This window comes from Hemicordylus capensis, chromosome 9 (genome assembly GCF_027244095.1).
Source record: "Hemicordylus capensis ecotype Gifberg chromosome 9, rHemCap1.1.pri, whole genome shotgun sequence".
Classification (NCBI taxonomy): Eukaryota; Metazoa; Chordata; class Lepidosauria; order Squamata; family Cordylidae; genus Hemicordylus; species Hemicordylus capensis.
In genome coordinates, this window is record NC_069665.1 from 1,422,994 (window position 1) to 1,447,042 (window position 24,049).

At 46.5% G+C, this 24,049-nt stretch overlaps 1 protein-coding gene across 1 annotated transcript in view; it reads left to right on the forward strand.

The window, feature by feature from the left end:
* The first annotated feature begins 438 nt into the window (after nt 1-438).
* Nucleotides 439-24,049, forward strand: part of CSNK2A2 (casein kinase 2 alpha 2) — a 37,904-nt gene continuing 14,293 nt past the window's right edge. The window contains exons 1-6 of the mRNA XM_053271024.1: nt 439-1,043; nt 3,126-3,237; nt 13,904-14,005; nt 14,379-14,429; nt 20,015-20,074; nt 23,395-23,478. Of these exons, the coding sequence (XP_053126999.1) occupies nt 940-1,043; nt 3,126-3,237; nt 13,904-14,005; nt 14,379-14,429; nt 20,015-20,074; nt 23,395-23,478 (513 nt within the window). The 5' untranslated portion in view covers nt 439-939. The remainder of the gene's footprint in view (nt 1,044-3,125; nt 3,238-13,903; nt 14,006-14,378; nt 14,430-20,014; nt 20,075-23,394; nt 23,479-24,049) is intronic.

Consider the following 24,049-nt stretch of genomic DNA (forward strand, 5'->3'; position numbering starts at 1 on the left):
AGTTGCACTCTAAGAGGAGCAGCAGCTGCTGCGGAGCCCGCCCTGTCACAAAGAAACGCTAGGCTAGCCAAACCTCGCCCCATGTTGGGATAATAACCCTCAGCCGTGCATGCGTGCCGGACAGCTGGTTTTGCAAGTCTTTATTTATTTACTTATTTGAGTTTTAAACCGCCCTTCCAAAAATGCTATCCACTCGTGTCATGTATTACGAAAGAAGACTCGAGTTAGGAAGAACACGAGGAGCAAGTCTGCTTCGCTTCTTGCTACTACCGAACCAGAGACCCACAAGCAGCCAACCGGCCGGTGGCTCTATGGTTTTATTTAAGTCTATACGGGCGTCGCCGCGGGGGCGTGGCGAGGACCCAAGCCGGCCCCGCCCCTGCGTGGCTGCGTCCTGGGCGACGCGCCAAGTCCTCCGGCCGGTAGGGGTCGCTGTGGCACCAGGCGCGGACCGGCCTGGGCGGCGGACTCGTCTCTTGCCGAGTGGGGCCGAGCTGGTGGGCGCGTCGCCGCCGCCGCCGCTGCTGAGGCCAAGGCCGCCGCCGCCGCCTTTTCCGGGTCCGCTGCGGCGGCGAGCGGCGCTCTGAGGGAAGCGCGCGCGGACGGAGGGCCGCCGGGAGGCAGAGCGAGACGAGAGCGAAAGAGCAGGCAGGCAACACCAGCCGCGCCGGCGCCCGCCCCCTCGCCCTCCCCTCGCCCAGTCAGGCGGCCCCGCGGGCGGCCGGCCTGGCGCCGCCGCTCTCCGCAGCCGCCGCCGCCTCGTCGTCGTCGCTGCTGCTGCTCCTGCCGCTGCTGCTGCTGGGCCGCCGCCGGCGGTGGTGCTGCCACGGGCCGGGCGCAGCAGCCGCCGCCGCCGCCGCCCCCCCTCCCGCTCCCCTCGCTGCCGCCGCCGCGCGGCAGCGGCGCCGCCTCCTGCTGCTGCTCCCGCCCGCCCCCGCCATGCCCGGCCCGGCCGCCGGCAGCAGGGCCCGCGTCTACGCCGAGGTGAACAGCCTGAGGAGCCGCGAGTACTGGGACTACGAGTCGCACGTCCCCACCTGGGGGTAAGCAAGCAAGCAAGGCCGGCCCGCCCGGCCTCCCCTTCCTCGCCTGCCTGCTGCCTCGTGCCTCTTCGCCGCAAGCGGCGGGAAGGAGGAGCCTCCCTCCACCACCCACCCAGCGGCGCGCCTGGCGGGCTCCTGCTGCTGCTGCTGCTGCTAGAGGCGGAGGGAGACCCGCCGGCCGGCTGGCCCAAGGGGCACGTGTGCACGCGGCGGCCCGCTCTGCCGCGCACCCCCGGTCTGCCGTGCTGCTCCCCCCGCCCCGCTCTTGCCAGCACCACCACGATGCGTGCCGAGTCCTCCTTTCCCCCCTTGCCGGGCTCCTCCCATGGCTCCCTTGCCTCTCCTCCTCTCGCATATGGGGGGCTGCTGCTGCTGCTGCCCTGGGCCGAAGCGGGTGCTGGGAGGGGCGGCCAGGGAAGGGCTGCCTTCTAGGTTCTCCACGAGCCGCCACTCCTAACCTGGGAGCCAACGCAGGCGAGACCAAACTCTTTCAGCGCCCTTTTGTACCTGCAGCAGCGTGGTGGCTTCAAACCTTTCATTGCTTGTGGACAGATGGAGTTTGGATTCTGAAGAGCCTGGTTGTAATTTGAAAATCAGAGGTGCCAGTTATTCTTGGTTAACAAGAGGTTGTGATCTTGTATGGGTAGTTGTGGGCCCTGCCAGGCTGATACTAGTCCCCTGATCCTTCAGAAAGGAATGTGAGCAGAGTTCTCCATTGGGAGGTCTGACCTCTTTAGCCTGTCCTATCCATAAGGATTTGCTTAATAAAGCATAGCAAGGCAGGTCTTTCTCTCCCCAAATCCAGGCTGGTGATTTAAATCGACATTGGTGAGTGTGAGAATAGAGTCCATGTGTGTGGCTGTAACTTTGGATTCCATAGACTAGGATGAGAGTGATCCTGTGAATTCACCTTTAGAGAATTGTGTGGATGGGTGGCAAGCCAAACAGGAATTGGGGTGATGGGAAGGAATTGGGTGCCAGCTAGCTTGGGCCATGGAGTGCTTGGCCAGGATGCAGCAGCTCAAGTTTGGACCACCTTTTCATTATTCTGTAATGGGAGTGAGTTCCTGCCGTAAGATGTATTAACTCTACAATCGGATAAATAACTCACCAGCACTGAGAATATGGATTCCACATTGTCTTTCATGCATGTTTAAGTGCAGAATGGCAGTGCTAATATGTGTTAGACACTGTGTGGTTAGGATCAGTGAGCAGGTTCATTCAGGACCGATTAGACTAAAATTGTGAGCACAGTATTAGGTATGTTGGACTGTGTAGATAAGTTGTCGATTTGGTGCACAGGGTCCATTGGTATGTCCTGATAAATCGCTGAACCACATACTTGCTACCCTTTCTTGTCCTGAACAATCTCTTGTTCCCTGTCAGGGTAATTAAAGGTAAAGTGTGTCGTGGAGTCGGTGGCGACTCGTGGCAACCACAGAGCCCTGTGGTTTTTAAGCAGTCCTAAAAGCTGGAAAATCTGCAGATCCCTGGTCGTCTAGGTCCTTGAAAGTCAGTGCTAGTATTTAGGCATGTGAGAGGCTGGGAGGATTCTTCACCACTTGCTGCACCCAGTTTCATTGTTGGGATTTTCAGGGGAGGGAGAAAGAAGTGTCTGCATACAGTATCACAAGAAGTGTCTTCCTTCCATTCGGTCAAGGGTCTAGAGTGGTCTTGCAGCGTACCATGCCTCCAGCACACTTGTATTGCAAAAATCAGGATGAGTGTGTAGCAGACTTTCCAGGAAAAGAATGTGCTTGCAGCTGGCACGTTGTGTTGCTTGTAGGTGGATTATGAGGGTTTGAGGATGGGTAGCTTGGAAGGTTATAGGCTCTTCCCCTGTGTCTCATGTGTCTGCCTTTGTAGTACAGAGACTGTGAAGATTTCTTTTCCAGCAGCAGCAATCTAGGGAAAGCCTAAGCGTGCTGAAGTGGAATTGTTTCTATCCACTCCCTTGCAAGGGCTGTGCATTCACAGATGTCCTGCTTCTAGCTTTTCAGTTTCAGGGTGATTGGAGCAGAGAGGTGGAAGAGAATGTCAGCCTAGCCACTTTTCAGTTGTTTTCCTCTTCACTGTCTGCAGTAATCAAGACGATTATCAACTGGTTCGGAAACTCGGCCGGGGGAAATATAGTGAAGTCTTTGAGGCTATAAACATCACCAACAACGAGCGTGTGGTTGTGAAAATCCTTAAGGTGAGTTTTTGTTGGATGCTTGTTAAAGGCTTTCTGAGGTGGGAACAATGCTGTGTGATCTTTCCTAATACTCTGCAATGGGTTGTCTTTGGATCTAAGCCCCGTCACTCTCTGCCACGTGACGACTTGAGATCTGGAAAACTGATATTGAGATGCACTGTATCTGTGTCTGGTTGTGATGTTTTGATTATCCTTCTCCCTTTCCCTTCTAGAAGGGGAAAGTTGCCTTCAGAAGCCCTCCTGTGAAGAATCAGCATCTTGTCCCTGTGTTGGAATAGCATTGCACGTGCTAGCCATGTTCAGTAAATAACATCTGTCAGGGCTTACTTGACAGGACAGATGTTAAACCTTATTAGCTGTAATGTGAAGCCTGCAGGGGAATCCTATGATTAACCTTTCAGTGATAGGCATTTAACCTTGTCAGGGTTGCTCTTTAGGTGACCAGCTGGATGGATTTTGAAAAGGAAAACTTGGATGTTGCTGTTGGTAGCAATACGTTGAAGTGCCTGAAACGGTTAGTCTGGTTAAAATGAGGAGTCTTGTTGTTCATCATATGTGTTAAGCTGTAAAAGCACTTTTAACAGAAGTGCCCTGGTTGTCATGTCTTAGTGGGTTAAAAGTGTGTGTGGCATGGGAGATCCTTGTGAGGATGAGTTTATTTGCTCTGCACAACTTAAAGGTAACTGAGAAAGGCTGTATGGGAACTGAGCCAGCGTGGTGTAGTGGTTAGAGTGCTAGACTAGGACCCGGGAGACCCGAGTTCAAATCCCCATTCAGCCATGAGACTTGCTGGGTGACTCTGGGCCAGTCACTTCTCTCTCAGCCTAACCTACTTCACAGGGTTGTTGTGAGGAGAAACTTAAGTATGTAGTACACCACTCTGGGCTCCTTGGAGAAAGAGCGGGATCACTGCTGGTTTGGGCTACTTAATGTATACTGTTTGGGGCTCGCACTAGCACAGTGTTGCTATGCTGAAAGTTGCGTCAGAAAAATTGTGTGAATAGAAGTCCCATGCTGGGAGAGCAGACTACATCCTTGTTTGGGCTTCTCAGTTGCACAGTTGTGCTATTCCAGTATAGTGTAGTGTGCCCTAATGCAGCATTTCTGAAATTTTAAAAGTGAGACTCTGCCCCATGCTCTGAAGGGTTACCCTAGCAAAACAAACTTGCTCCACTGTATCTGGGAGCAGGAATGCAAGGAAATGCTCTCTCGATAATGGCAGTGAAACTCACACCAATAACTGTGTCTCATTGCTGATGGCTTTCCCCATTCCTGGTCGTTAGAACCTTGCATGTCTCAGTCTCTCTGTGTGAACGTGTGCATCTTAGCCTGCCCTGAAATAATTACCTCCAGTTAAGCTTGCCTACATCAATGTACAGGCAAACCTTGCTATTCGTGGACCTGACATCTGCGGTTCCATGTATCCACGGCTGGGTAATTGATAGCTGACCTTGGCATATGCCGGGGTAGTGGTTAAAGTGGGTTAATTTTGTGCATCCATGGTGTTGGGGTGATCAGAAATTATCTCTAAGGTCATTTCCAGCCACCATTTCCAGAAAAGGAGCCATTTTGTGGTTCATTTTTTAAAAATAAATTCTGTGATTTTTCACAGGAAAATGGGGGAATTGGGACTTTGCGGGGGGGGGGGGGCATTCCTGGACAACTGGAGACCCGCAGAGCATGGTAGGGCATTCCCCCTCTTTTGGCGTGGGTGGGTTTGTTTTTGCTGATAGTTGCCCCTTTTCCCAGCCTTCAGGAACCTAACTCCATTGCCTTAATGCTCCGTTATCCATGGTTCTGTTATCCGTGGTTGTAGCAGAGACTGGAGCCCCCATGGATAACGGGGTTCATGGTTTACATAAAAATAAAATGGTTCTCTGTCCCCAAAGGGCATATACATCTAAAAATAAATACAAGGTAGATAACAACCACTGCAGGGATGCTTTGCTGGGGCTGAATAGGGACAGTTCTCCCCCTGCAAATCTAAGAGCAAACCACCACTCTCGTTAGCAGGGCTCTTTAGTGGTGCCAGCCTTCATTCCTTCCGTTTCTTCAAGGTCCAGTGCCCTCTTCATCAAAAGCCTATAACTTCTTTCCTGCTTGGTTTGATCTGCTGTTGAAAAGAATGACCTCCCTAGTCAAAGCAAGGCTGGGCGTGGGTTGCTGCCACTTCATTGCAACTCTTGCTAAACGGTGGATCAGGCAGGATAAGGTTTGTTGTAAAGGCTTCCAGGAGAATGGAGGCTATCATTTGGCAGGCCATCTGTGTGTAAAGGTGGAGCTTGGTTCATTCTTGGTTAATGTAATGAGGCTCAAGCTATGAGTGGGAAGGAAAGTCCTCTGAATCCCCTGTCTCTTCTTTCTCCAAAAAGGCCAGTGTTTGATCTTCAAGTTGATGTGAGGATTTCTGGAACCAGTGCAGAACATTTGGGAGAAGTATTATGGAAATAATACTCTTGTTAACTACCTCAGTTGCGTTTAGGGCTTCTGGACCCTTGGAGCAAAAAGGAACACCAGATGGAAGAATATATAGGATGCAGTTATTCCTGGGTATACAATTCTATAGAAAGAATAAGGGCGAGCAGGTTGGGGCTGTGTATGACAGAGCACATAGCCCAATATACTAGCAAACAACAGGGGTAAATGCCTTTGTTGCATCACCATGAGTGGAAATAAGTATGAAGCTTGGGGTCCAAAAGTAGTACACTGTTGGGGGCACTGTGTCTCCCACCACTGCCGACCAGAACTCTAAGGGGGTGATATGATGGATTAAAATCGGGGAAGCAGGCACAGGTGAAGGTGTTGTAGTAATGGACAACTGCAGCTACCCTAATGTTGACTGGCTATGCGTACATTCAGATCACAGCAGAGACAACATTTCTAGACAGAGTAAATCTGCTTTGGGACAGCTGGTTATGAAACTGACAAGAGGGGAAGTGTCCCTTGATTTAATCATGATGTAAGATCTGAATGCTCAGGAACATTATCAAATTCCTGATAATGTTCTTGGTAAGTTGTCAAAGTCCAACATTTTATTTAATTTCAAGTGAGGGGTTTCATTAAATTGAAATTGAAATGGAGGAGGGCCAGATCTCTTCAGGACACTTTGGAATTATTTAAAACAATGGCAATAGAAGCTTGGTTTGAATGTGTACCATAAAGCACAGAGAAGCAGAATCAAGGACGATACGAAGACTTCCTTTAAAAAGCAGAAGTCCTGCCAAAGTGAGGCAAGTAAGCAGGAGCACAGATTGGTAGGAACATAGGAAGCTGCCATATACTGAGTCAGACCATTGGTCCATCTAGCTCAGTATTGCCTACACAGACTGGCAGCAGTTTCTCCAAGGTTGCAAGCAGGAGTCTCCCTCAACTCTATCTTGGAGATGCCAGAGAGGGAACTTGGAACCTTAGATACTCTTCCCAGAGCGGCTACATCCCCTAAGCAGAATATCTTACAGTGCTTACGCATGTAGTCTCTCATTCATGTGCAACCAGGGCAGACCCTGTTTAGCAAAGGGGACACATCATGCTTGCTACCACAAGACCAGCTCTCCTCCCGCAAGTAAGGGAATGCAAGTAAGACAAGCAAAGCAAGACTTTGAGGAGCATCGCATCAAGACTGGACTATGGTCATGTGGAGCTGTCCTTAATGTTAAGGAGCATTCGCCAACTTGCACCCATGCAGAATGATGCAGCACAGTGATTGGAGGAGCCAGCTTTATGATGTGGCTCCCTTGACTGCCTCTGCCAGTCTGTTTCTGGGTGCAATTTAAGGTACTGGTCGTGGCCTTTAAAGCCTTGCATCATTTGAGGCCAAGTTACCTACAGACCCACCTTCCATACAGTCCTGCCCATCCATAATTGTTTGCCGAAGAGTTTCTCTTGGCAGACCCTGTATTGGCCGAGTCCAGGATGGTGGAGACTAGGGAGCAGGCCTTGTTAGTGAGGCCCAGACTATAGAATAGCCTGGCCAGAGGTGCATGTCTTGCTAAAGCATTTGTGTTTAATTGCATGGTTGAAACAGTTTTGTTTCAACGGGCATTTGGCTTGTCAGCTATGGTTGTAGTTTATTGTGGCCTTCTAGCTACATGGTGGTTGTAGGGGATGTTTTCTCTATGCTTACTAAACTGGTTTTATTCTCCTGGCTGTTTATGTGATGATGATCTGCTGACTTTGGTATTCTGATATTTAATTTTGTGTTGCTACTTTTGGTTTTTATCTTTTAAGCTGCCTTGAGCACTCCTTTGAATTGGAAAAGTGAAGTGTAAATGTTTGTAAATAGATATTGCTAAAATCACCAAAGTGACCCAGTGTTCCTTTAAATATATCAGAAGGAAACCAGCACTAGTGGCAGTTGGACAACAGAGATGTAAAAGGATCACTGAAGGGGAGGATAGGGAGCTGCAGAGGAGAATGAACACTGAGCTTATTGGACAGATATCCACATCTGAACTGCTTTCTTAGGAAATGTGGCTAAAAAATTGTAGAGAAGATGAAATGTGATCCTAGGGCAAGTTGAGAAATTCCCCATTTTGGATGGCACCCAAGCAATGGTGTGGGCTTTCCATAAAATATTGAATTGGTCAGTTTTCTGGGGGGAAATTCTCATGCAATTTTTTCCCTAATTTATATAAGATTTTTTCCAAAAACAAACAAAACTATGCAGATATTTCCAGTGCCCTAAATAGATTGAGATCCGATTTGGCATGTTAGACAGTGGTGTGATAGTGGAAAACTTTCTGCCTCGTATCACTGCACCAAGAATTCTTAAAGAGCTCTAAATGTTGGATTGCTGATCTTTTAGCCACCCAGATACACAGGTTTTGGGTGGTATACAAATGTGTTGAACAAATAATAAACAACAAAAAATGCAAGTTTTCATCAAAGTTGACCTCCTTAATGGGGGCTAGAAAGTCAGTGTGATACTCATCAATCTTTAGAGTTCCTTGAGAATTGTCAGTAGCCCTGCAGACAGAGGTGATCTGTTATATATTTGGACATTCAAAAACACTGCTGAATAAACTTGCCAACCTTGGCATTGCCATGATCATATCAGTCTGCAGTCCAACCTGGATTTGGGATTAAGACTGCCTTGGTTGCTCTGGTGGATCAACTTATGCTGTGGACAAAGGAAATGCTTCCCTATGGGTTCTTCTGTTCATTGCTATTGACCATGTTCAGTAGTGTTCTGGGCTGCTTGGGCGGGGAAAGGGATGAGAAAGTACCGTGTTATGGTGGTTCTGTTCCTACCTGGAAGGCAAGTTCTGAGGGTGGTGTTTATTTTGTTCCCATCAGATACCAGGGAGGCAGTGGATGTCCTGGCTCAGTGCTGGATCTGGGCTTATGGACTGAAACTTATTTCAGCTAAGACAGGTGCTGTTGGTTAATTGGGGATCTGATCTGGGTGAGGCTATACTGTCCTTGAAAGAGCAGGTTTCACAGTCTGGGTATGCTCCTGGATCTGGCTTTGTGGCTGTGACCAGGACTGCATTTCCACAGCATTGGCTGGTGCTTCATCTGTATCCCTTTCTGAAGAAGGCAGATGTAGTATTACACATGTTTCAGTTGCATCTAGATTGGACTACTGTAACACATTCTCTCTGGGACTGCCCCCGAAAAGTGTTCAGAAACTTCAGCTAGTACAGCATGCAGCAGCCAGGGTCCTCTTGGGGGCTTGGAAGCAAATAACTCCATTCTGTTTCATTTACATTGGTTGCCAGTTAGTTTCTATGCCCAGTTCAGGATGCTGGTGGTTACCGTTTAAATGCCAAGATGGTTTCGGACCAAGTTATTTAAGGACAGGCTCTTCCTATATGAATTGCCTGGCCACTATGTTCCGCATCTGAGGCCTTGCTGCATGTGCTGTTGCTGTTGGAGGTCTGGTTGGCAGGGATATGGGGCTGGGCTTTTCAGTCATGGTGCTCTGCCTTTGAGGCTGCCTCCTCCATCCCAGAGGAGCTTTTGCCAGTTGCCAAAGACAGTTTTGTTCTCCTAGGCCTTCAGTGTGTGTTTAAGAAGGCTGCTCCTTACCAGCATATACACTGGGTACAGGAACCTCGCACATACTCTGTGGGTTTGGATAAGTATTTTTGTTTTAGTTTTTCTATATTTTGTTTTTAATTGCTGTATGTTTCTTTGGGCCTGCTTGCAAGGGCCTAACAAGGGGGATGTGACACATCAGTAACTAGTGAAAGAATATGAGACAGGAAGAGAAAAACCAGATTGCTTTCCCTGCAGAGGGAATTTAGTAGTAGGGTCCCCCAAGGATGAGCAGTAAAACAGCAAATGTGGTTAAAGGTAAGTAATTGTAAGGTGATGCACATTAGGGTTTAAAAAATCAAACTTCACATAAACACTGATGGGGTCTAAGCTGTGGGTGATTGATCAGAGGAGGGATCTTGGAATTGTGCTGGACAACGCATTGAAAGTGTCAGCTTGGTGTACAGCAGATGTGAAAAAGGCCAGTTCCATGCTCAGGATAATTAGGAAGGGGATTGAAAATAAAATTGCTAATATAATGCCCTTAAACAACTCTTATGGTGCAGCCATATTTGGCATACATAACTGCATACAGTTCTGCATACAGTTCTGGTCACAGTATCTTAAGAATTATTTTGTAGAACTGTAAAAGGTGCAGAAGAGGGCAGCCAAGATGATCAGGGACCTAGAGCACCTTCCTTATGAGGCAAGGCTACAGCATCTGGGGCTCTTTAGAAAAAAAGATGGCCACGGGGAGACATGATAGAAGTCTATAAAATTATGCATGGGAGAGAGCGAGACACATTTTCCCCCCTTGAAGCACTAGAACCAGCGGTCATTCCGTGAAACTGATTGCCAGGAAATTTAGGACCAAGAAAAGGAAGGACTTTTCCATTCAGTGCATAATTAATGTGTAGAATTTTCTGCCATGGGGTGTGGAGATGTCCATCAGCTTAGATGGCTGTAAAAGGGGCTTAGACAAATTCATGGAGGACAGGTTTATCACTGGCTACTAGTCTGGATGGCTACAGGCTACCTGCAGACTCAGATAGGATGGCTCTCAATCACTGTTCCCTCTAAGGCGTGTGCGTGCACTCACAAGTTTTCTGATGTCCGCTCAGTTAATTTTAGATCCCACTCAGGTTGAATTAGGAAGGCCCCACTCTGAATGCATGTGTGCACACAGTGCCTTGATATTGCTGCCCAGAACAAAACTCATTCCACACAGAGATGGAAAAAATTAGAGGGACCACTGCTCTCAATGCCAGTTGCAGGGGAGCAACAGCAAGAGAGAGGCCATGCCTTCATTCCTTGCCTGTGGGCTTCCCAGAGGCATCTGGTGGGCCACTGTGTGAAACAGGATGCTGGAACAGATAGGCCTTGGGCCTGTGTGATCCAGCAAGGCTGTTACGTTCTTATATAACTATCTGTATTGAGACAGGCATGATTGAATGTATTAATACATTTCCTAGAGTCAGGGCTGAGCAGTGAAGTAGTGAAGTTTGCACATGGTACCAAACTATTCTGGGTGGTGAAATTCAAAGTGAACTGTGAAAGGATCTTTGCAGACTCCGTAAATTGGCAACAGCATGGATCATGAGATTCAAAATCAGTGCACAGTGCTACGTATTAAGACAGGAACTTCACGTCTGTGCTGATGAAGTCTGAGTTGGTGGAGACTCTGGAGAAAAAGATCTCCGCCATGGTGGATAGCTCATTGAAGATTCCAGCTCTGTGTGCAGCAATGGTTTAAAAAAAGAGAGAGATTGAGATTTCAAACACAATAGCCAGCATCACGATACCTTTATATAAATTGGTGGTATGACTGCAGTTGGAATACTGGCTGTTCCTCTGCAGTTGCTAAAAATGTGCAGAAAAGGGTGATCAAGGTGTTGGAAACTGTGGTGATTTGCTAAAGTGCTTTGTGTTTTTGTCTGAAAAAGATAGTGAAGTGTGGACCCTATAGAGGCTTATAAAATGTAAAAATGGTGAGGAAACAATGAATAGAGGACTTCCTCCCTCCCTTATTACACTAGAACTTGGGATCACACGGTGAAATTGATTGTTAGTAGATTTGGGTCAGACAAAATAATGCATAATTAACTTACAGAATTAATTACCACTTCTTATTCCCGAAAGCTTTTAGCACTTACCAAATTTGATTTTTTGCTTGTTGGTTGGTTCCTCTGTTTGCTGAATATTTTTGTTAATGGGTGTTTTTATGGCTTTTAATTTGTTACTTTTGTAAACAGCTTTGGGACATTTTAATGAAATGTGGGGTATAAGTATAGAAAATAAAATGTAAGGTGGTGAGCATCAGCTTAGATTGCTTTCAAAGGGGGTAATCAACAAATTCTTGGAAGAGAAATCTATCAGTGGAGGATAAGTCATTATGTCCAGATAGAACCTACAACCTAAAAGATGAGCCAAAGTTGATCTGTACCTTCCAAAGCAGGAGACTTCTGATTACTGGGGAAATGTGTAATCTCTATTCCCTGCTGAGGGCTTCTTGGAAGCATCCGACTGGGTACATTGGAAACAAGATGGATTTTTAAAAGTGTTCTTCTGTTTGTTTTAAAATTATCTTGAAGGGTCAGATCACTTTCTGCAGACTTAGAAGGTACGTGTGTTTGTTTAGTACCATGCTCTTTCTCTAGGGATCTTTGCATACTCATATTCGTTTCCAAGTCCTTTCCTTTTCGGATACTGCTTAGGGCCTGACTCTTAGTTTCAGCAGTTAAATGGTATCCTCCACCTGCAGACTGCTTGTCTCTAAGGTCTGAGGTACATGTTGCAGGACCCAAAGGATATCTCCTTATGGCAAAAGGGCTCTTTTCTTCTTGGGCTTCCTCTCAAGAGAGGAGAGCCTGCCTCATCCTCTAGGCTGGTACACATGGTGAGAATCCCTGGGGCACTCCAGTAGACTTCTGAGGTGTGATAGAGCCCATCTTCTGGATAATTTTTAAAAATATTGGCTGCAATTTGAACTCAAGCCATATTTTGAGCTACAATGATTGGTACAGCAATCCCATGGTCCTCTTGTAGCCACAGTTGCTGATATAATGACAGCATATTGTATATTTGATTGTGTGCACTTCAAGCAACAAGTAGATAGCAAAATGATACCACTTTAAACAAGAGATGGAATAGTAGGATAGACAGCTTCACCCCCCACTGGCCATGGCAATTAATCTAGAGTTGGTCTAAGAAGAGGAGAGTTGCTTCTGAATATCCATCTCAAATCAACAGCCGGTATGTCCGTCTTGTAGCAGACCTGGTTGATAGCCACTATAATAACCACTACCTTGTCGAGAGAATTCTAGAAGGTGTCTTGAGTCTGCTTAAAATATGGGGTGTTCAAAAATATTTTAACATTTTAAAAAAGATTCTAGCCTGCACCTGGTGTGAAGGTTAATTCCTTCATCCAAATAACTGGCACCACATATTCTGCAACGTCATGAAAGCATGGAGTTTACGAAATTGGGTATTTGTGATCTGAGAGCAGGATTCTAAAAATGGAGCCCATTTCAGTACTTCCTTTCTTTGTAGGACAAAATACATTCCTCACGAGAGGGCAGGACCCGATTCAGCAAAGATGGAGAGATGTTGACCAGGGCTGGTCTTCACTAAGGACCCCTGAGTTATGCATAATTTATGATCCTGAGCAAACCCACCTGGAAATAAGTTTCACTGCAGTCAAAGGGGTTTGCATCCAAGTAATAAGATTTAGGATTGTGGTGGTTATTGCTTCTTTCTTCATGTTCTTGAAAGAGGATGTGCATTAGCATTCCTTACAATAACTGCTGCACACCAGCAGCATGTTACCTTAGTTCTTGACAAGTCTTTTTCCATTGTCAACAACTATTTATATGGGCAGGTGACCAAATCAACCTCAATGTTGATTTGAAATCCAAATGAGGAGGTAGAATCATCACTGTTTCTAATCCTTAAAAAAACAAAACCCTAACCATAAATATATGTGTGTGTTCTGTAAAATGTACCAGAACTTGCTGTTCCTGGCCAATAAATATACCATCTGCTTGCATCTGCTCTTGATGGTCATATTCTTGGTTATGCTGTGAATCATCCTGTGAGATGCTGAGGGATAAGATAATGAGACAATGTATGTCTAGTTTGTCTCCAGGTCCTGGGCAGGCATAACAAACCTGCCAAGTGCAGTATGTCCCTAGTTGTTTCCCACTCACCTTGCAGAAAGAAGAGATGGTTGCCTCTCTTCTCTTTCTGTGGGTTAATCACCGTATCCTTCTTCCTGATGAGTGAATGTCAGGTATTAGTAGTCAGGGTGACAGCTTTTGTTTTTCCTTAAGGAGAAACAGAGGGATCTTAATCCAGTAGTTCAATTTCTCTGAATTTCTTGCTAGAGAAAGCTGGGCAGTTCCTGTTCAGAACCTTTGTGGAATAGTTGCATTGACTTAGTACATATCTTTCCACTGAGTTGGGAGCCTTTATTTTTAATCAGAAGAGAACAAAATAAACCCTGCAGAATTGCTAAGCCATGGCCATGTTCTAGATCATCTTCCCATTTGGAAGTCACATTCTTGCTAGTGACACATCCTAACTGCTTCTTCCATGATGTTCCCAACCCTGCATTAGTCCGGCTTAACTTACTGGGTACAAACTAATGGTGAAAGAAATCTCACTTCTAAATCACTCTTATGTATTTAAGCCAGTGAAGAAAAAGAAGATAAAACGAGAGGTTAAGATCTTGGAGAACCTGCGTGGTGGAACCAACATCATTAAACTGATTGACACTGTCAAGGATCAAGTGGTAGGTGCTGGTGATGTCAGGGATTCAGAAATGGTTGGGTGGGGTGTTTCTGAGTTTCCGACATGGGATTTATAATGCAGGTGGAGCAGTTACCCAGCTGGGATTATTACTGTTTTGGCACCTTAATGGTTTAAAGATGGCCTTTTATGTCCCTATTAAATATGTTGTAACCCACTGATGAGCTGTTGGGATAGGTAGGATAGAGTGGCGATTGCAATAATCATGCAATTCTGAGCCAGCTTGCTGTCCCTTCTCAGCAGTGAACTCCAGCTCGGTCTCTCCTCAGGGCTATAGAGAGAAATACTTAAAGATTCTTCTAAGTGCAGAAGCAGGTTTAGAAGGTGTGGCTAAACCATACTTATTTCTCTTGCAGTCAAAGACTCCAGCTCTGGTGTTTGAATACATCAATAATACAGATTTTAAGGTGAGTCTTTCTTCCTATCTGTACGTAATGAATTTATCAGAAATGCTTGGAGAAAACATTGCATATAGTGAAATGTGTGGATTTGTTGTTGGGGAGGAATTGTCCACAAAGCTGCACAGTTAATAAAAGACATTTTGTAGAACCAACTGCAAACAGCAAGCTGTCTTGCCTTGTGGTTTTTGTGGTACAGGTTCAAAGGGTGTGGGGTAATAGAAGCGTTGATTGCATTTCCTAGCTACTCTGTCTCAATATAGCAACTGTTGCTGTGCAGCGTTTGATTCCACACTAATCTCCCTGCTATGATACTCTGATGGGAATGGCAGGGTCTCATTTTTGTGCAGAATTCCTACAGAGCTGCTGCCGTAGAGAGAGGTGGTTCAGGACTGGCAGGGCCTGGCCTGGCCTGGCTAGGCTTTCTCCTGACAGCTGAATATCCTTGGTGGTCAGAGATGTGGGGTGGAAAGCTTCCCTTTTCTAACATTTTGTTGGCTGACATCTAGACTAACACTGCATGTGTGAAGCACTGCAAGTACCAGATGGCTGCTGTGCTGTTGCTTGAGCCAGGGAAGGGGTGATTTTTCACCAATCTTCCCTTCCCTCTCAAGCCCAAAATATGTCCCTGGGCGCACATGACTCTCAAGGATATAGTCTTGATGACACATACTGGACTTCAGAAAGAAAACTGATGAAAGCCTCCCCATCCTCTGTCCAAGTGATGGCACGGGGTGGTCTGGAACTGCACACGTGCAGTGTTCAGCCTTGTTTCAGAAAATGCATTATAACATTAAATGAACATTAATGCAATATTAGGCAAATTCAGCAATTTCAAAGGGGTTTTTAAGGTGGCCTATACCTGTGTGGGGCTACACATTTGCTTGGGGAAGCAGTGCTGGAGGCTGGGTTAACTCCTTCCTCCCACACCATTCCACTGATCTAAAAGCCTCTCCTCCAGTTCCCAAATTCTTTGTCTTGTGATGGAAAACATTCAAATGTTTAAATTGTTTTAATTATTGTTTTAATTTGTTTTATGTCGTAAACCACCTAGACGTGTGTGTTTGGGGCAGTGCATAAATATAATAAATAAGTATCTGGTGCCTCTATGTTCACCCGTGAATCAAACTGTAGTTTTGCTGGGCTGGTGGAGGGTTTTAGATTGTGGAAAGGGTTAAAACTTCCCATGCACACAGTGCTTCCCTAAGCAAATTAGCAGCCTCAAACAGCTGCTTTGAAGCTGTTGGTTTTCTTAAAAAAATAAAAAAATAGGAGATACTGATCATAGGTCTCATGTGTCATGTCTGACTTGGCCCTGAGTCTTTAACATGAGTAATGGAATTAAAGTTAATGAGCCACTACTGACAGTAGAAGCCAACATCTATTGGTCATTTAAACTACTGCAGGAGGTAGATCTAGCCAGACTTTAAGTGGGTCAGACTAGTGTGCTCCCAGAGGAGCCCACCAGAGCTTTAATCACATGTAGTTGTAGGCGTGGGCAGTCCATAGCAGCTGAGACATCTGGCTAGACTGGATTGGCTTTAGTACCACAAGCCAGCCCCACACCTCTCTTGCCCTAATTGGCTACATCAGAGATTGGGGTGGGGGTGGAGTTAGCCACAGGTGGATGTTCAAGGCTGCTGTTCGCACAATGCACCATTGATGAAATTTGCTTCTACAGGGTGTGATGAGCACTGGCTTAGGTGGCTTTAAATTATGACTGGAATCATTCCTGGAAGGAGAATTTATCCCTGAAAGTTAGCCATGATGGTTGGCTAGAATTGATGTGTTCAGAGAGGGCATTCCTCTTTATTCCTGTTACTGGGAGCAGACCACTGGGGAGGGCAGTTTGCTTCCATGTCCTGCTTGCTGGCTTCCCAGAACATTTGGCTGGCCACTGTTGAAAACAGGATGCTAGACTAGATGGACCTTTGATCTGGCCCAGCCAGGCTGCTCATAGGTGGAAAATAAGCTTCTCCTGTCCTGGCTGACGTGTGTAGCTCTGTCTTTAATTGATCTTGTGCAAGGGGTAAAAGAGCCATTTACTCCTTGTGGTCAAGCTGCAAGGCTTGAGGGAACGTCCCTGTATTCTCTGCCATACCATCTTTTGGATATGGGGTTACTAGGGGCAGTTGGGAAAGAATGAGTCGTATCCAAGCTAATTAGTCATGACTAAGCATTATGGAGACAAGCTAGTCGTGACATTAATGGGACTTAGCCATGACTGACTTAATCTAGATGCTGCCTGATATGTGCATGTATTGTGGAAGTCTGAAACATGACTCAGCCTGAGGCTGCCTGCACTTCAGTCCATTACTGCCAAGATGTTGGGACATCAGGCCACTAATTAAGAAGCAGATAATTTAAGAGGTTTGTCCCTACCCAAGACTAAAGACTTTAACTGCCACTCATCTGCATGTTACATCCCTTGGTGTGGAAGAAACTTGCATGTGTGCTCTCAGAACAATCTCTTGAGAGCCCCCGTATCTCTGGCAAGAGCTTTCTCTTGCACTTGTAGGGAAGCTAGCTGCTATCGAGCAAGGATGTTTCCTGTCCCAACTCGGCCCCTTTTTAGAGAGCAGAAGTCCGCAGTGGAACTTCTCAGAGACCTGGGAAAGGGGCTGTTGGCTGTATACAGCAGCATTTGACTGCACCTTGTTCATCTGAAAGCCATGTGGTAGACCCTGCCTCCACTCTTTAATGAGCATGTTTTATTAGCTGAGACAAGGAGGCAAATAAGGCAGTACTTCCTTCTTTTAAAAAGTGGAAGTCTGAAACAGGAAAATGTTGAAAGGTCACACACTTTGGCAAAGCAAAATGCTAGTTGACAGATAAGGCAAGCCAGAAGAAGTTCAAGGAACAAACTGCTAATGATGGAAGAACTAAGAACAGAAAAGTATTTCAATATATCAAAGTGGGGAACGAGCCAGAGAGACAATGGGGAGAAGCCCCTTAGCTGGTGATGTAGCGGTCAGGGGAGTGGGATGTGGGGTTGTGTGTCTGCGCCCTCTCCATCCACATCAGCGGGACCATTGTGAAGGATAATGGCAACCTTAACCATGGGCATGCGCTTAAGTAGAAGCTGAGGCCACCATTTGAATTTGGTTTCAAATCCTGGTAAGGAGAGAACGCTGGTTAGGATGGTTGGGAATTGATAGGGGAGGAGGGAGTGGGTGAGTCTGCAGTGTGATCCTCCAGTCTTGGTAAAGAGATTAACATCAGAACAGCCCTGCTGGATCGGGCCCAAAGAGGCCCATCTAGTCCAGCATCCTGTTTTGCGCAGTGGCCCACCAGATGCCACTGGAAGCCTACAGCAGGAATCTACTTCTGCACTGGCCGAAAGCTGTAAGGATAAGGTTGACGAAAGACAGGGAAATGGCAAAGAAGTGAAACTATTACTTTGAAGCAATTTCCATAGTAGGTGGTGTTGGAAAGAGACTGATAGTGGAACCACTTGTTTTGGGAAGTTAATCTGTTTTAAATAGAGGTGACACAGGTAGAAGTTTTAGAACTGAGAAATTACATTAAAAAACAAACAAACAAACCCACATCATCAAGGCTGTTTGGCATCCTCCTAAGAGGTTTTTGAAGAACTATTGTGAAATCATTGATGTTTAAAAACTACAGTAGCCTTGCAAATTAGCCCACAAGCATGCTACTGGTTTGCATGCCTGTCTTTAATGTCTGTCAGTACCTAGGGATGGGAAATAACATTTCCAGCTCTGCCGTTAGCCTGTTGATTACATTTTTCTTAAGATGTCTTAATATTTTCCTGCATACGTTTATGCAAGTGTGTAGTTCGGAAGGACTCGGATAACTGAGATTTCATTGCAGTGTTGGGTATGTGCTGTGAAACCTGTAATTCTATGGCTTCCCAGTCAAACTGGGGTTTCTGTGACCTGCATTAGCCTTGGATACCTACAGTGTGGTGCAAGAGCCTAAGGCAAGCCACAGAAAGCAGTGTTTAACTGGGAGGCTGTAGAATGCACCAGGCCTACCCAGGGGCAGTCTGCACAAACATAAAGAACATTGTCAGCTTCTAATGAAAATAGTTGAAAGACCAAACTCCCTGATTTTAAGAGACCCTGTTTCTCCATTATGTACAATATGTGTTACACTGAATGTCAGAATCTGGGGGCACTCAACATTATTTTTATAGTTTTTCCTTGTTAAATGTTGACAACTGATATGGTGAATGCGACAGTCTGACACAGCTGCAGAATATGTATGCTGCAGTTGGTTTTACAATGGTGGATACTCTCAAGTTGTCTTTCCCCCAAAGGAAAAAAAATGCAAGTGCCTGTTCACTTCGGCACCTGGAAATTTTGTTATCTTGTAAATTTTCAGATAATATTGGGTGTTTATGTCCATTATTTTGCAGGGTTACTTGTATGTATTTGTGTGATTATGTTTGGATTTTTTTGGTATGACTTTGGCTAAAACTGCTGATACAGCTGGCTTGATTACTTAACGTTTATCAGATTCATGCTCTAGAAATACTAATTTATGATATCCAGATCACTGCATAATGCCAAGTTTGTGGCTTACAACGTATCTCTTAAGGGTTCTGTATCTCATCAAAATGTGTAGGAGTGGGAAGTAGGGCATCTTCCTTAACTCAGAGCCTTTAGAAGGGAGAGCTGCACCTTCATTTGCCAGAGCTAAAGAGTGGCAACTTTACTTAAATCTCTCTCTCTCTCTGCGTGCACACTCTTATTTTGTCTTTGTCTTTTTTGTAAGAAACAGTAATTCATTGGACTAGTTAGGATATTCCATTCAAATTTCAGGCTGAAATAGCTAGGATCAACTGTCAGCTGGAGGTCCTTGGTCCAAATCTTATTTTGGTCGTTAACTCACTAAATGACTAAGAGGATACTGACTTAAGACCACAACCCCTGCAATATAAACATATTGGTCTTTCAGCATGTAGGAGAAGCTTATTTACTTTGTTCTTATTACCACATTCTTGGATTTCATTTCAAATCAAAATGTGCCCTGTGAAACTAGCCTGTGCTGCAAATGGCTGTTCAGCAGATCTTCACTCTCTGTCCAGGCAGGACCATGTCCCCATTGTGTAGCCTTCCTCACCCAGTCCCTGCTGTTGGAGCCATTGGTGTTCTGCTCTGGAGAGATGTGGAGGGAAGTGGTCCTACAAGCACTTCGCTCACATCCTTCGTTCTCCATTATGAGAGCTCTTGCCTTTATTCCTTCCTCCTGCCCATGGCATTCTCACTCAACACACAGCCCAGCCTGATGGCTGCCTCTATTCTGCAGAGCCATCAGGAAGCAGCTGGAGGCCAGTCACAGCCAGGGCTGCAACCAGCACAAACCGGCAGCGGAGCCTAATCAAAGGGGCTTTCCAAGGCCATCTTAAGGCTGATGTCTTTGTGGGGCTTGGCTGTTTCCTGTTTGGGGGAGTTGCAGCTTCCTTTCCCAGGGCAGAGTTCCATGTGGGTGTCTGGTCCTTTCTTTAACTGTGAAAGAAGTTGTACAGAAAATGAAATGTAGGGAGAGCGGGGGATGGAGGAAGAGGTATGGATGAGTCACAGGCACAGCACTGATGCTTTTTCTTTCTCTCCTCAAATCCACTCCAGCAACTGTATCAGATCCTGACAGACTTTGATATTCGGTTTTATATGTATGAATTGCTCAAGGTGAGTATTGATGGGCAGCAGTTGAAAAGGTCATTTGTGGTGCATGAGATCTGAGTGAGGTTTTTTCCTTGAAGATCCTGCACTTTTCTTTAAGGCAGATGAGCAGGAGGATGTCAAAGAAAGATGCCTTTTGATCACTTAGGTTTGCTTTGCAGAACAGCAAAAGTGGGGAAACTTGTGTCTGGCCTATGCTACTACAGGTGAGGGCTCAAGGACCATTCATTCACATGAGCTGCCACTTGCAGCCCAGACCAAGATTATCCCCTGTTCTATTCTGTGTGAGAATTAAGACATAGACAAGGCTGCATGTTCTCCCTGAAGAGCTCTGCTGGTTCATTTGAGTACTTGGACTTCTCTGCCCCTGAAGGAACTGAAGACCTTGAACCTTTCTGTTGCTACACTTTGTCTTTCACCTCACTGTACTGAATCAGTACCCAGATAAAACTGGTCCTAAATCAGTCAGAAAAGAAAAGTCAGCCATACAGCACTTGGCTTTAGTGCCTCCAGATCCTCAGCAGTCCTGTGAATTTTACTTCCTGCTCTCTTCTCCTTGCCCCTAATCGCATACAGTGGCTGGAAAAACAAATTGTGCAGGTTCAGAGGATGGGCCATGGGTGTTGATGCAGTGGAAACTGACACCATTGTTGTGATGGCACACAGCAGCCATGGCGCATGTTTCAGGCCTTTGGCTGTCCCTGGCTTTCTGCTCTTTGGGGGAGTCCTTGACTTGGCATGTGTACCTCCTCCTCTTCTGCACCCAAGTAATATGATGTCCATTGGCTGCACTAGCCTTTGGGCGCCTTTTAACCTTTTTTTACCACTGTTTTATGGCCCCCTTGAGCTGGGGAGAGCAGCAGAGGGAGAAGCTGCAGGGTTAGGGTTAGTGGCCTCCTTGCTCATCTCATTCTTACAGTGCAGCTAGGTAACACTGCAGCTCCCATCCAGTGTGTTCTCTGTTTTTTTTCCATCGGTGAGCAGAAGAGAGTACAGCGAGTAGGAGCCTAACGCATGGGTCAAAACCAATCACTAAATCAAGAAGATGCTACTTTTAGAAAAGTGCAGACAGAATACATTTTGCCTTTATGGAATTTTAAGAGCTCAGCTTCAAACCAAAAGCTAGCATACTTAGTTTGGTACTATAAAGCTATAAATCCCAATTTTTTAAATAGAATAATGTTTTATATTATAATTTTATAAATAGAATTGTAAAATACACTTCTTTCATTCAGAGTGTGTGCATGTGTGCGCGCACTGTATCTATAGCAACACATAACAATGCATATGTGCACACACCTCCTTGATACTGCCACCCAGAACCAACCTCATTCTCTTCTCTGCCTCTTATCAAAATTTGATAATTCTCAGGGAATAGTGCTAGATTCCCTCAGTAGACAAGATCTGTAATAACTGGATCATATACAGAACAAAAGCCTTCAATTCATTAACTAGGAAATAAATTTATAGCTGTTTTCATTACTTAAACATGAGTCTTTAATAGTCTTTTTTCTTTTTCAGAAAAATTCTGAGTATCATATTTTAACTATTGTTCTCAGCAGAGTTTTAACATTCAATGATCTCAATAATAGTTAAAATATGATCAGATTTTTTCTGAAAAAGAAAAAAGGACTCTATTAAAGACTCATATTTAAGTAACGAAAACAGCTATAAATATTTCCTCGTTAATCAATTGAAGGCTTCTGTTCCATATGTGAACCATTTATTCCAGATCATGTCTACTGTGAATCTAGCACTGTTCCCTGAGAATTATCAAATTTTGATAAGTGGAAGAGAAGAGAGTACAGCAAGCAGGAGCCTAACGCACGGGTCAACAGCAGTCAGCATATCAAGAAGATGCTGCTTTCAGAAAAGCTCAGAATAAATGTTGTCCTTCTGGGATTTTAAGAGCTTGGCTTCAACACCAAAACACCATGTCCCAAACCCCTCCCCCCACTCCTTATCCTCCACTCATTCCATGCACTCCTCCGGTGTAAGCAGCCAGGTGACAGGGAGGGAAATCTGGAGAGCTCACCAGAAGAGAGGAAGCTCAGTCCGAGGAGCACGCAGGGTCTCTGCTGCTTCTAGCAGCTGCGGTGATCCCACTACAGTCCTGCTGGGCTGCTCCCTCTTGGTTACTGCAGGGCTCCAGGAGCGCAGCCACCTCCCCACGCTGCCGCTGACTCGCCAAGCGATGCTGCAGCTCGGGAACTGGCTACAGCCTCCCTCTGCCTGACCCGGTGAAATCCCACTCGTCCACCCCAGCCCAACTCATTCTGCTGCTCCCTGAGGCACTGCCAGTACTAGGGCAAGAGAACCCAGCAAGAGGCCAGGCAGTGCAAAGAAAATGAAACCTCCAAGAACGTAGGGATGTTTTGTGGACTGGGCGACAGACTCCCGGAGATTTCGGGGGTCGCTCCAGGCACCACCTTTCTTCCTCCTCTTCCTCCCTCCCTCTTTCTCTCTCACTTCTCACACAGGAGGGGCTGAGGAAGGAAGCAGTGGCTCGCCAGCAGCGTCTTTCCCTCCTGGCTTGCCATTGGGGTGCGCAGCACAGTGGGAGGGGAGAAAGGAAGGAGTGGCTTGGCTCCGCTCAGCATGATGGTGTGTGGCAGTGGGGAGGAAGATGTGACTTGCCGGAGGTGGGGCGGAGGTCCGGTTCAGCTTTCCCCCTCCACCTGCGTGCTATCCCACGCATGCAACTGGAAACTGTTAAAAGGAAGGATCGGCACAGTGCAGCTTGGTGGCGGAAAGGAAAAGGCAGCTCCAGCAGCAACACAGTGCGCACCTGCTGGAAACAACTGTGCGGAGGTCTGGAGCTCTGTGCGCACCCATGCACCTTAGAGGGAAACTAGCTCCCATCCTTTAAAGCAGGGGTTCTTAACACTGCGTCCCCGGAAGTTACTGGGCTTCAACTCCCATAATCCCCAGTCCCAGTGGCCTTTGGTTGGGGATTATGGGAGTTGAAGCCCAATAACATCTGGGGACCCAATGTTGAGAATCCCTGCTTTAAAGAAGTCTCCTGTCCAAGACCCACATCATGGCTACTCTGCTACCCCTTGTTTCAAGGTCTTTATTTCTGAAGGCTTGGCTATCTCAAAGGCTGAGTCGGTAAACAGAAGCCTGCTCTGCCGGCGGCCTGATGAGTTCCAAGGCATGGATTAGGCTTCTGGCAGGCCAGACTAACTGCATGGATAACTCTGCCTGCTGCGGTGTGGCATCCCCATATTTTTGTTCAGGCTGGGGAGAGCAATTGATGGATGGTGGTAGCTGAGACTGACTCTTTCTTGTGTTGGGTGCTGCTAACCTGTCTCTGTCTCTGGCAGGCCCTGGATTACTGTCACAGCATGGGGATCATGCATAGAGATGTCAAACCTCACAATGTCATGATAGACCACCAACAGAAGAAGGTATGGCCAGAGGAAGATGTTGGAGGGACCCTTGTGTTTTCTTGTGTCTGAGATTTGAGCTTCTACCCTCCTGCCCACTCTTGGGTCCCTCAGAGGTGCACACAACTCTGTCTGAATCCAGTGCTCTTGAAGTGGGAGGCTTGAACTGTTGCTGGGGGGAGGCCCAGACTCTTTCCTGAGCTCCCCCGTTCTGCTAGCGTCTCCATTCTAAGGAGCTCCCTCTTCTGAAAATGTAGGTGTTCTACTGCTCTGCGAGCCACTTCACTGTCCATGCCAAAGGAATTTACAGCTGGGAGAATTATGAGGCTTGCGTTGGACTTCTGTGCCACCAGCCCTCTGCTTTACCCAGGGCATTGTGCGCTCGATTGCATTGGACGTTGGGGGCTGGGGAGCAGTGCTGCCAGGTGCAGGAGAGGAGCTACAGCCACTGAGCCCTGTGCATCTTGCCAGAAGGCTATGAAAACTTTCGGTCTGCTGGGGCCAAAAGACTCCAGAGGGCCAAGCTGCCCCTCCTTGCTTGGCAGAGGTCTTCGGCAGCTGGCCCAGCCGGACCCGGCACCTCCTCCCCTAC